The sequence below is a fragment of the Polypterus senegalus genome, chromosome 1 (genome assembly GCF_016835505.1).
Source record: "Polypterus senegalus isolate Bchr_013 chromosome 1, ASM1683550v1, whole genome shotgun sequence".
In the NCBI taxonomy this organism is placed as follows: Eukaryota; Metazoa; Chordata; class Cladistia; order Polypteriformes; family Polypteridae; genus Polypterus; species Polypterus senegalus.
Window position 1 is genome coordinate 28330436 of NC_053154.1, and position 13743 is coordinate 28344178.

The 13743-nt window shown below is 38.4% G+C and overlaps 1 protein-coding gene across 1 annotated transcript in view; it reads right to left on the reverse strand.

Annotated features, from left to right (window-relative positions):
* Positions 1 to 1860: 1860 nt before the first annotated feature.
* LOC120514184 overlaps positions 1861 to 13743 on the reverse strand; it is a 96224-nt gene continuing 84341 nt past the window's right edge. The window contains exons 15-18 of the mRNA XM_039746290.1: positions 12703 to 13029; positions 10475 to 10765; positions 8355 to 8503; positions 1861 to 2422 (exon numbers count right to left, since the gene is read on the reverse strand). Of these exons, the coding sequence (XP_039602224.1) occupies positions 2411 to 2422; positions 8355 to 8503; positions 10475 to 10765; positions 12703 to 13029 (779 nt within the window). The 3' untranslated portion in view covers positions 1861 to 2410. The remainder of the gene's footprint in view (positions 2423 to 8354; positions 8504 to 10474; positions 10766 to 12702; positions 13030 to 13743) is intronic.

Below are 13743 nucleotides of genomic sequence, written 5' to 3' on the forward strand. Positions count from 1 at the left end.
TAACTGAGTGATGCAATCATTTCAACATGGACCAGAATCCCAACATCTTGTGGAATCCATGCCACAAAGAAATGAGAGCAGACAGAGGCCGTGCCCAGTATTAGTATAGAGTTCCTAAGAATGTATTCAGTGAGTGTGTATCCATGTATCCTGAAGCCGTGTGCCATTGTGGGGTATTGTACTACCATCATCATCAGTCTGTGAGATGAATTCAGGTAAGAACTTCAATGTTATTTGTAGACTTTAAATCATTTTTGGATTGAAACTTGAACCATTACTGAAGGCAGATAGTATGTGAGCCAACATGGGTGACTGGACCTTTAAGTGTGAGAAGTGCCTGTGGCATAGATATTGGCACACACATGCGCATGGGAGGCAGCTAAAGGGCTCAAATGATGGTAATCCCACGCCGGACCAAGGGGTGTCAGGGTGCACTAACCCCCTCTCTCTTTCTCCTGCAGACCACCCAAGGGAAATTCCACCAGGCCTCACTTCTGGTTTCGGTGATGCCACTTCCGGGTTTGGGGCCGATGACATAATTTCTGGTTCTGGCCCCATTGATGTCACCCCCTCCATCCAACTTTAAAAACGCCATTTTGTTAGCCACGAATCAGTTCTGTTTTGGACTCAACACTGCAAAGACCGATTGATGATTTTTGCTCTCTTTTTCAGGCCAAATCTTCACGAATACAGGGTGGCTACCCCAAATCTTTTTCTGTGTTCTTCTTTTATTTACAAACTATATGAGGCGGTACCCAAAAATAGCCTGAATCTGTACCTGATGCGCAATCTCGACTTAGCTGTGAATTTCGGCACAAGGTGTAACATGCGTATGGCCTTCTGTGGCAATCTGCCAAGTGGCGTTGCTCTCTATTGTTCGTACGCCAGTCCTTGTCGGTTTTTCTTGGTGCTTATTAAACGTATTCCACGATTTTTGTGAAGGGTGATCATAAAGAACAGCGAGTCTGTGTTCAATTTTGTTTTCTCTTGGGGAAAACAGCTGCTGAAACTGTAATGATGTTTGAAACGGCTTTTAAAGAGGAAGCTGTAAGTAAAACACGGGGCTACGAGCGATTTTCAAACGAGGGAAAATGTCACTTGATCTCTGCTCCGTGCAAAAAAGAAACTCAAAGGAAAGCGTTTTTGCACCGCGGAGGAAGTCAAAGAAAAATCTTTGCAGGCATTGGACAACATTCCTCTTCAGCAATTCCAAAAATGTTTCCACCAGTAGGAAAACCGTTGGGACGAGTGCAATCATTCACATGGAGCAGACTTTGAAGGAGACTAAAGTTTCAGTAAGTAAAAATTATTAATACATTTTTTTTCCCAATTCCGGTTATTTTTGGGTACCCCCTTATTAATGTCACCACTGATGGAGCTCTGGGAAGATGGTGCCAGGATTCTCAGACCCCTAGAAATACCCGACTAGTGTAACTCAACAGGCTGAAGTAAGCATTCAACTGGTGGAGATCTACTCTGCCATTACCATTAATGGGAGATGAGACTGGAACCAGTACTGGATGAAGAGAGGTTCATCTATCTATCTATCTATCTATCTATCTATCTATTCTATCTATCTATCTATCTATCTATCTATCTATCTATCTATCTATCTATCTTTCACATCTATCTATCTATCTATCTATCTATCTATCTATCTATCTATCTATCTATCTATCTATCTATCTATCTATCTATCTATCTATCTATTTTATAGCACCTTTCTATCTATCTATCTATCTATCTATCTATCTATCTATCTATCTATCTATCTGGGAAAAGTGAACTTCTTGGAAAATTCTGATGAATTATTACTTTAAATGTGATATGGTAGGTAATTTAAAGAACCAGAAAAGAAACACGCACAAAACCTTTAATTAAAGTTACAGATTACAAAAGATAACTTTTTGCAATCCACACTAATAGCTGAAATCAATCAGATAATATTTTTAAACCTGCTTTACAATGCACAAAATATTATCACAGAGCATCTGGACTAAATTTTGAAAAAATACAAAGCTAGAACACTTAATAAAGAAAATGGGATTACACACATTTACAGCTTGTAAATATCATACTGGATGTATGCTTTTTTCAATATTTTATATACAAATAGATAACTATTAATGTATGACTATGAATTATGATTTGACAAGGATATAATAATAAATGAACCATTCAACATTAAAAACGTCTCTATGTTCTCCCGCCTGAATAAAAATATAACTGAGTAGGAAAAGCCTACCAAGTCCAATATTTGCATGCATTTTGCACGTTTTTCATGGTTTTTTTTTTTGCACTCTGCATGCAAAGCTTGTGTTCAATTTCATTTGAAAATTATCTTCCATTTTCAGTTCACTATTATAATCCTAGATTATTTTCCCTTTGTGTTTATTTCCTACGGAGGCCTTCATTTACTGATCTGAAAAGGAAACAGAAGACAAAGCAAAAACTTTGAAAACAGTTCTCGACACATGAAAAAGATTATTGTCCAGTGCAATTGATTCTGTATTGAGCTTAATCTTTGTCAAATGGCAACCCTTACAAAAGTGAAAAACATGTAAAATATATATATTTAAGATATATTACAACTTTTAGAAATATACTGTATTTTAAATACATTTCTTGAATTACCTTGCAGTATTCTGAAATGTAATGTAAACTATTTCAGTTGTTGCTGTGTCTGTATATCTTAGTGTATTTTTAAGAATATAAAAATATATTCTTAATATATTTTAAAATACTAGGAAAAATGACATTGTAAAATCCCTCCATCCATCTCCTTAACCCTCTTATCCAGGGCAGCTGCAGCCTATCCCAGTATGCAAGGGTTACAAGGCAGGAACAGATAACTGGACCGGGTGCCAGCCCATCGAGAGTGAGTGCACACTGGCGCCACTTTAGCAATGCCAGCAGTCTACTGATCCTTCTTCAAAACCCGCTTATCCAGGGCAGGGTTGTGGAGCAGCTGGAACAAATCCTTGGACAGGGCAACAGCCCATCACAGGGAGAAAACCACTGGCCAATTGAACAATTTCAGACCACCTAACCTACGTGTCTTTGGACTGTTAGAGGAAACCTGGAGAAAACCCCACAGACATGGAGAGAACACGCAGACTTCAGGACAGAGATACCACTAGACGACACAGTCTGTAAAATACATTTACTGTATAACAACTATTACAATATATTTAGCATACTGTAAATGTTCTTCATAACATATGTACTTTAGAGTTTATAGTTTGAGATACTTTTCATGTTGTATATTTCATGTTGTGTAGTTTAAAAAATTAATGAGGATTGAAAATATCATCCAGTAAATACGTCATAGGAGGAGTTTCTTATATTCTAACTTACGTTGTACAAATTCTAAACTGATTAACCTTGTACAAGAAAGTAAAAAGATTGTAAATTGAAGTCTATGTATGTGTGCTGGCCAAGCTGCTACCTGAACTACATCTAGTGAGTTACTGGGAGTCCAAAAATAAACTGAATTTATTAGGAAGGGTTTGAATATACAGTAGAACATGAATGACCTGCCAAGGATTTGGACACACAGTATACTGCATATTTTATACAATGTACTATTTCTTTGTGAAATACAATATGTTTGTACCAATATAATAAAGGGAAAATCTGTATTAGATAGATAGATAGATAGATAGATAGATAGATAGATAGATAGATAGATAGATAGATGTGAAAGGCACTATATAATAGATAGATAGATAGATAGATAGATAGATAGATAGATAGATAGATAGATAGATAGATAGATATGACAGGCACTATATAATAGATAGATAGATAGATAGATAGATAGATAGATAGATAGATAGATAGATAGATAGATAGATAGATAGATGTGAAAGGCACTATATAATAGATAGATAGATAGATAGATAGATAGATAGATAGATAGATAGATTATACTTTATTATCCGTAATTAAATCTCTCTATTATAATAAAAATAATTCGTGACTTTTTCAGACAGAGACTTTCATATCCCGCGAGACGAAACTTTGTGCCAAGAGATTTAACCACACCCAGCACCGGAAATAAAAGACAAAGAGTAGATGACAAAATAGAATGACGTAAAGAGGTTCAAAAACATTGGTGTGATACACATGCAGAACAAGTCAGAGGTAATGAAAGTACTAAAATTTAAAAGTCTCCAAAAAAATGATAGTAAAGATCGCATTAGCGCAAACAAATGGAAAATATTACTTGGTGAAATAACAGAACAGCGAAAAGAGGTTGAATATTTGGACATAGGTGATATGACAGACGTAAGTAGATATTGTTTGGCTTTAAAGTTTAAATCGGAGACTTGTAGATGTGTTGCCATCAGGGAGAAGTAGAGGCCCCCTAGCTGAATTAACATTTGACGGTCTTGTAGGTGGCAGTGAGGTGAGGTCAGACCTGCTCAGATTGTACCACTGATTTATTTGTCATAATTATTTGGACAGAGCAGCTCCAGTGTATAATGTCCACAAATGCCTAATAGACACTTGATTCCTTTTTTGAAGTCACCAGCATTCAGAAGGATTCAGTTTTAAGGTACTGGAACAGAGTGAATCATTTCAATCATTGAGTCAGCCAGAATGATTTACTTTAATTTGTGACATGGACAAATTCACTTATAATCCTAAAAGTATCTATTTTATGTATAACTACATATTTATTACATTATATGTAAAAATACATCCACGTATACCGCGGTATACATTAGTTCACGTTCTTAAAGGAATGTTTAACATTTCTTTTACTGAAAGTCACTGCCATTAACAAATGCAGAGCAGCATTTGTGTGTCAGTGCCTACTGCAGCCTTCCAAATAGAATGTTCAGGAAATCACTTTGAGAAAGATCTGCACGCAAAAAATGAAATCTGAGCAAGCGAAAAGTTTTAATATCAAGCTACTACATCTTGTTTTTCATTATTATAAGATTTATTGACTTATTAAAACATGTCTATTTAAGATTATTTTAAGAAATCAGTCAGTCAGTCATCGTCCAACCCGCTATATCCTAACTACAGGGACACGGGGGTCTGCTGGAGCCAATACCAGCCAACACAGGGCACAAGGCAGGAACAAATCCCGGGCAGGGTGCCAGCCCACCGCAGGGCACACATACACACACACCGAGCACAATTTAGGACCGCCGATTCACCTAACCTGCATGTCTTTGGACTGTGGGAGGAAACCCAAACAGGGAGAACATGCGGGAAGCAAACTCGCATCTCCTTACTGCGAGGCAACAGCGCTACCCACTCGCCATCGTGCAGCCCTATTTTAAGAAATTTTGTCATGTAAATTTGCTGACCCTATTGCCAGATTTTTTTTTTGCTAAATATAAGTAAAAGAGCTATTTGATCAATGATTTCGCCATCCAAAATGCACAAGTAAAGGGTTAGGGTTAGCAAAAATATGCTAGAAAAATTCCTAGGATGGATATCCGCTTATAAAATTGGAGACGTCTCTGTGGCAGGTTAAAGCCAGCAGGGTGGCGGTGCCAGATGGCATATCAGGTCAGCTCCTAAAGTCCTTCTTCAAGCAGCTCTCTCCAGTTTTTCCTTTGCTTCCTCGGTCTACCGGAGCGAAAAGGAATAACTAATTTAACTTCTTAGTCATTTTCTAGGCCAAGCAGTCTAATAGCTGTAGACCAATGGTCTTCATTCCCATTCCAATGAACGTCTGCAGAAATAATATTTTAATCACAGACTATTCAAGATAACCGCTCTGCAAATTGAAGTGTAGAAGATGCTTTGCTGGTTATCTTACATCAAATCTACTCTTTCTTTGATAAGCCTGCTTCTTATGTCAAACCTCCGTTTCTGGATTTTCATACAGCAGTCACTGCCAACTTGCCACAGATACTGATTGACAAATTGACCAGTATGGATGTTAACCCATATATTACGTTATGGATTCATGACTTTCCTTTAAATCATTCACAGATCCTCAAAGTACTTGACACTTTCTCAAAGGCCGTTCTTTCAAATGCAGGGCCTTCTTGAGGTTGTGTTTGTAGTACAGTACATGTATAAGTTTAATATGTCACTGTGCTCTGAGCAAACATGTTTTATATATCTGCCTTTTTCTGCTCACATGTACAGTTGACACAGAGCCACATTTAGCACAGGGGCTCATCATTTAGAGCTGCTAGGCAAGCATTATAATATAAGACAAGACAGATAGAGACAACTAGAAAAACGTGCAATCAGACTGAGAACTGTTTGTCTGTCAAAGTCAGCATGAAACTGTATCTTCTTTGCCTTGTTTGGAATGGCGTGATTTACCTAAGTGGGGGCTGCACGTGAAGAAAGAGTATAAAGTCTGGGAACAATGGGAAATAACGTCACTCGATCCTGAAACATCCTTCCACTGCACGGTGAAAATGGCAGACTCTACACATCAGGCCCCCTTTTCCAAAATGGGTTCTTGCCTTTGGCTTCCTTCGTCTGTTATGCAGCGTAAGCCGACATTAAAGAAAGCAAAGTTATTTCTCCTATGTGATTTCTTACCGCCGTATCAATAATGCCGCTTTTCCACTGCATAGTACGGCACGACACGGTTCAGTTCAGCTCACTTTTGCGGGGCTTTCCACTGGGAACAGTACCTGGTACCTGGTCCTTTTTTTAGTACCACCTCAGCCGAGGTTCCAAGCGTGCCGAACCGTTACCAAAATGTGACGTGTAAACTCTGCTGGTCACTGATTGGCCGGAGAAAATCGTCATTACTGCGTCACTGGCTATTCTTTTCTTTAAAGGTACAGACACGCGGAAGTTTCGAAAGTTCTCCAGCCACTGAGTGTTTGTAAAACCGGGAACAATCACATCCCACCACTCTGAAGCACGGTTAAATGTCCAAACAGATGGTCTGTTGCGGCGACTTTTTTGCAAAATGTGGAAGATCTGTAATATACAGAATCAGCATTTTAATGTTACACTGGCAGTTAAGTTCATTTTATGCTTTGCAACAGTGATAAAAGTTAGCTAGTGATGTGCTTTTTTTAGATGTTTAACCTTGCGCGTCATCGAGCTAAAGTGTTGTCGTTGTCTGCGTGTTGTTGTAAAAGTTCCACGGTGTCACGGCAGTAGAGGCGGCACAACTCTAACGACACGTGAATAATCCCGCCCACTCTAAAGCGGTACTAAACTGCAGTCGAAACGCAAACCGAGCCGAACTGAGCCGAACCAAGGTGAGCTGTACTGAACCGTGTCGTGCCGTACTATGCAGTGGAAAAGCGGCTTAAGTGAGGGGTATCGCCTTTTAATATCATATCTACGTATATGGATTCGGGTTATGTAACACGCCGCAATTACAAAAGAACTCATTCCCAGGGAGCCATCGCCCCCTGCTGGAAACAGCGCTGAGTCTTCATTACTATTTTTGCTCCCTACTATCTGAGGCAGAATAACGATCACTACTACCTTATCATGTATGACACTTACTGCTAGGATGCATATCTAGGGAGAATGAAAGCTATTACAGCACACAAAGAGGAAGGTTTAGGAAATTGCATATAATAACTCTAATTCTCTGAATGTCAAAAAGACTAAAGACATCATATTTTACTTTAAGCAAGAATCTATACGTTCAATTCACATTATTCTGGAGAAGAGGTAGGAATAGCGACTGAATATACATATTTAGGATCTCACCAAGGCAATAATCTAAATTGGAATATGAATACAAAAAAAATCGAGAATTAATGCAATCATCACTTGTTTCAGGCTATTTTTAAAAGGACGGACATCTCATTTTGTCCTTTTATTGCAGTGCACCATCACTTTCAGCTTCATTTGTAGGCTAAGTGGAGACATGACAATTTATAAAAGCCCCAGCAGGTTACTAAAGGCAAAATAATTGGAGCTGAAGTGGATGATTTAGTGAATGTCTATCAGAGGATGATGCTGATGAAAATGAAGATCATCCAAGTTGTTGACAGACACCCGTTACATGCAGCGATCACATTCAGTAAATCAGAGCCACATTGGCCGCTCCAGAAATTATTTTTTTCCTATGGCAGGTACAGCTTTTTCATTAAAAAATATATATATATATGTATAGATATAGATATATATATATATATATAGAGAGAGAGAGAGATGTGGAGTTTTTTATATCTTTTTTATGTGTCTAGGTTGAGCCCTTCTCTCAAATTATTAGAAGTTAGCCGAGTATTGTTTTCAACAATCTGTTCCCGCTATGCATTTTTTCTTTTTCGCCAAGTCTGGGTGAAGCTCAGGCAAACTTCATGTTCTCTTGCATAAAAATAACAAAATAAAAACCTTAAACCTTAACACATGGAGGATTTCTTTGTGTTCACTTCTCCAACAATATTTACCTTTATAACTGTGACAAATGCACTGTAGAGAAAAGAAACAAGGAACAGTATTATAAATGTACATGCAGTGTTCCAGATTCCTTGTAAATCATCTTCAGGAACAATATAAGTGGTACTTTCATCATAGAAGTATTCCTCTTTCACAATTTCTGAAAAGGAAAAATATTGACATGTAAATGTTTAGATACGTGAAACAAATGGACAGAAAGCAGCAGACGGCCTACAACATCCAGTGATGCTGAGAAAGTTACAAAGAAAAGTGAAACTTTTAGGTCAATTCTGTTAAGAGAAATCTAGACAAAAATTAGTAACAATGCAAAAAAATGTATTAATTGTTGAATTTATACTTTTTTCAAATAAATAACATTTAACAAAGATCTATATTTTGAAAAAAGTGTCAAGTTTTAAGTATGATGCACGTAATCTCCAGATCAACGTGTACAAAGTGAAAACGTCATGGAACACTGTGGCACCCCACATGAATTGAGTCAGTCACAGTATAGATATTTACATAACATTGGCAAGCATTTTTAAAATTCACTCAATTTTTAGAAAATATGAGTGACCATATGAAGACATTTGGATCATAGGAAACACAATTCATAATCAAACAAAGCTATTTTTCATCACAGAATTGTACATGTTATTAAAGAGGTATTAATCATAATGATAACTGAAATTACTCTTGAAGTCCTTGTTCAAAACTTTACATACCCTGGTCTTATATATAAATGTCAACATGGGGAAGTGTGTGTGTCTGTCCAGCCCATAAGTGAGAGGTGGAGTCTGGGTAAAGGGCTCCGTCTCCAAGGAAACAGAAAACTAAACGTCTACGTGTGGAAGTGTGTGTGTCTGTCTGTCCGGCCCGGAAGTGCAAGGCTACTACAGCATGAAGCTCAGAGAGCCGGCAAGGCGGCCCCAAGTTAATGAGTCTGAAGAAGAAAGCGACTCTGTTGCCAAAGTAAAACCAGAAAAGAGAGAAACTCTTACGCAAGCGAGACGAGCACATCAGCCAAACGGTATCCCTTTTACTTTTCCTCCCACTGCTAATACACAAGTGAGGCGAGCACGTCGGCAAAATGGACCCTAGGAGAGAGACGCCCAGAGTAGTTCCTTTCAATTGCATGACATTTCTACATTTCAGTTTTTTTCTGACGATTTCAATAGTTTCTAAGACCCCAGGTTTTTTACACTCCGGGCTTACACAGCTAGTATAATATAAACCCTTGACACATATTTTTTGAAAGTCTCTACTAGTGTTGGGCTGGTACTAAAATTGTGACATTGTGTGATAATGATGATGATCATCATCATCGACTTTTCCTCTTTTTTGGTGCTGCACAACACAATATCAACACAATGTCATCAACAATAAGCCTACACTGGGTTATCGGTCTTTTATCGCATGACTCAAGACATTCATAACCAGATCAAAGAGGTAAGGACTTAAAGACGATCCCTAACAGCCATTTCTGCCTCTTATTCCAATCACATTATTCTTCTCGTTGATGTTGTCAACAGACTGTTCTTGGCTCGATTTGACTTTTTTTCTAAGATTGACTGTCTGTTTCTCAGCTGTATCGTGAAAACAGTGCATTGACATGACAGTCAGGTTGCTTGCCTTTTCTTCCACAGTTGCCCTTATCTGCTGATGTTTATCGCTTTGATGTCAATGGCATCATTAGGTTGCTAGTAGACATCATTGAGTTGAACAGTCTTTGTTAATGAAGCTCCAGAAGAAAACACGAAGCCTTCTGTTAAAGTATTATTTGAGACATGGTAGCTAAATCAATGTGCAAGTGAGTCACCCATTACCTTTACCATCATGGGAAGTGGAGGGCTTAATTTTCATTTGATATTATCTTTCCTTTCAGTGGAGTTTCCTTCATTTTGTCTCTTACCTTCATATTATGGTATACTGCAATGAACTGGCACTGAGAAGGAGACAAGGTTCAAACATGCAGCTTGAGCCCTGACCACGCCAGTGGCGCAGTTTAGCATGTGCCGATGTTCATCTCTGGAGTAGTTGCTTACTTGGAGCTTAGAGGGATCAGTTAAAGCAAAGCTGAAGTAACCGCATCTCGGAGAGAATAACTAAGACATTCATTCTGTAACCTTACCTTGTTTAGATATATTCACTGAGAGGTTTGTATTTGTGGAGTTATGGACCACTGAGCAAGTATAAACCATACCAGGAAGCCATTCATTCTCCGAGAATTGGATTCTAGAGTTAGTGGTGAATTTTCCATCTTTTCCTTTTGATGGATGCTCTGTGGTATAATTGAGGCTGTCGTCTTTCTTTAAACTCCATTTAACTTGAATATCTTTTGGGCTGAAGCCATAAACCAAGCATATGAGCTCTTTCTCAGACTGAAATATAACAGCTCGAGGACGAGTTGGGATGATAGGTTCTAAAAATAAAAAAGAATATCCATTATTAAAACTAGTAAACAGCAATAGTCTATGATGTTGAAACATAAACCTACCTTAAAACATAATTCATCAAAAATCATCAAAAAGAGACAGGACAGAATGTATGTTTCATTTTCTTGCACTTTTAAAATTTCTTTAAAAATAAGGTTCAATAGAAAGATGCTAATAATAATAATAATAATTCTATACATTTATATAGCACTTTTATCACTACTCAAAGTGGTTTTCATTGTGAAAGGGGAGCCACTTTAACCACCTCTAATGTGTAGCTTCCACCAGGATGATGCAATGGCAGCCATTTTTCTACAGGTATGCTCACCACACAGTAGCTATTAGGAAGTGAAGTGGTGAGAGAGAAATAGCCAGTTAGAGACAGGGGGTGATTAGGGGGCCAGAATGAGGAGAGACGTTAGGATACACCCTACTCTTTACGAAAGATACCCAGGGATCTTGTATGACCACAGACAAGGACAAGATCTTGATTTTACATCTCTTCCAAAAGACGACACCTTTTATCAAAATGATTGTCCCGGTCACTGCATTGGGGCGTCGGGATCCACATTTAGACCACAGGGTAAGTAAGCATCACCTGCTGGCCGCGCCAGCACCTCTTCCAAAAGCAACCCAAGGTTTTCCTGGTTGGTCTCCCATCCAAGTACTTGCTTAGCTTCAGGTGGATCACCTGTTCTGATGTACATGTGATATGACTGCTGGATGACATCCAACTACTCCAAGTAAGTCAGAGCAAAAACATATCCTTCCATCCATCCATTTTCCTAACCCACTTATCCAGGGTAGGGTTGCAAGGCAGCTGGAGTCTATCCCAGCAAACACAGGACTCAAGGCAGGAACAATACATGGAAAGGGGGGCTAGTCAATCATAAGGTGAACATACACGGCCGTATTGCACTGTAAGAGGACACCAGACCACCTGGAGGAAACCCATGCCAACATGAGCAGAACCTACCAAAACATGCATGAATGGTAATCTTTAATAATGATTGAACCAGCTCATTCAAAATTGAATTTGCAATGCCTTGCAAAAAAAAAGCGAAAGAAGCAAAATTCATACCTTCAACATATATATGTTCATGTCATCTGCAGCCTTTCTCTCCATGTGTAAAAGCATAGCTTCATTTATTCTTGTACAGAGCATGAAGTGGGTGGCATGGCTAGAGAGCACTACTAAAATCTGTTGACCTGGGTATGTGGCCCCTGGCAAACACTGAAAAGATCCTGGATTGGATCGGCTTAAAGCGTTGGGGAAAGTGAGTGCAGATAACATCACCTCTGACTCCAAATGAGTAGAGCAAAGGGGAACAGGAAGCATGAATGTGCAGGCTGACAGCATATCAGACAGATGAGGACATGTGGAGCAGGAAGGAAACACAGGAAGATCAGGTGGAGTTGAAAGGTGGCCGAGAAAGAAAACTGCAGATGTGGGTGCAAAATAGCCCTTTCAAAGAAATGTTCCTTGTTTTCAACTGCAAAAAAAACTTTACACAAAAAACTAAAAACATTTGCAGTTTGCAATTGCGAAATTACATGTCAAAAAAAATTAGAGGGGCAATTTAAACAAAACTGTATACAAACTGAAACTCTGCTGTTTCACTCATCACTTAATCTTAACTTTAATGTTCTTTTGAAGCTAACTTCTAGTCAAGAACCATCGATCCATCCATCCATTTTCCAACCCGCTGAATCCGAACACAGGGTCTCCTAACTGCGCGGCAGCAGTGCTACCACTGCGCCACCATGCCGCCCTTCTAGTCAAGAACTCTTTCCCAAAATAACATTCTGAAATGTTACTCTGTCCTTATCTCATTCATTAAACTACCACTCGAATGTACAAAAATTAGTTTATTCTATTAAAGAAATGCAAAACATTGTCTCCTGAAAATGAAGCCATACTCACTAAAGACATTTGTTATAGTTTCAGAAATCAGCTCTTTCTCCGACTCGTGTCCTGCTATGCAAGAATAGGAGTCCACATCCGAATGTGTTTTCTCAACTTGAAGTTTGCTGTACATGGTGTATGTCACATTTCCATCAATATTCTTACCAGCAGTAACCTCACTGTTGGAGTAATTGCTGGAACTGATTAATACATTTTTCCATTTCCATTGAACAAAGATATCAGGTGGGTTAAAACCGTTAATTAAGCAAACTAAATTAACATGACTGGAGCGGGACAGTTCTGCCTCTGAAGGCTCAAAAATTGTAATCCTTGGCTTCTTGGGAGCTGAAAATCAAAAAAGAACAAACATTTAATTTTACCTAGAGTATGCTTTTAATAATATTAAACATTCTGGGCATTGCACATTATTAATTTAATATTGTAACACATACTATATTGTAATGTATACTTTAGTACTAAATCTCCTTCAAGAAGAATTATCAGGTGTATCACACATTGGTGCTTGTGCATCATGTTCTGGGCTCAAACCAAGCAGGTTATATCACTCCTGAACACAAGGGGGTGCTGTCACTAGCAGTCCTGACTCTCTGTTCCTTATGATTCACACAGAGAAGATCCCACCCCTTCTGCTCACAGACTTACAAAAGCTGGCCAGACCCTGAAGGAGGGGCCATTTTCTTGGATTCGAACCAACCAGGATTGAGCTCCTAAAACTGGCCCGCTCTAGGAGTGATCTATAGAAAGATTGCCCAAGAAGGCACATTTAAAGAGTAGAGGAATGGCATTTTGTGTTTTATTGTTATTTTTATGCAGTGCCATCGCACACTTGATTATTTGAGTAGTTATTTAAATGGGGCTGTCTGTTTGGCTCCCCAACTATTCCCTGGAACTTTGTCAAATCACTTGGGATACAGGCCTAATCAAATGGATTTTCCATAGTGATTATATATATATATATATATATATATATATATATATATATATATATATATATATATATATATATATATATATATATATATATATATATACACAGTA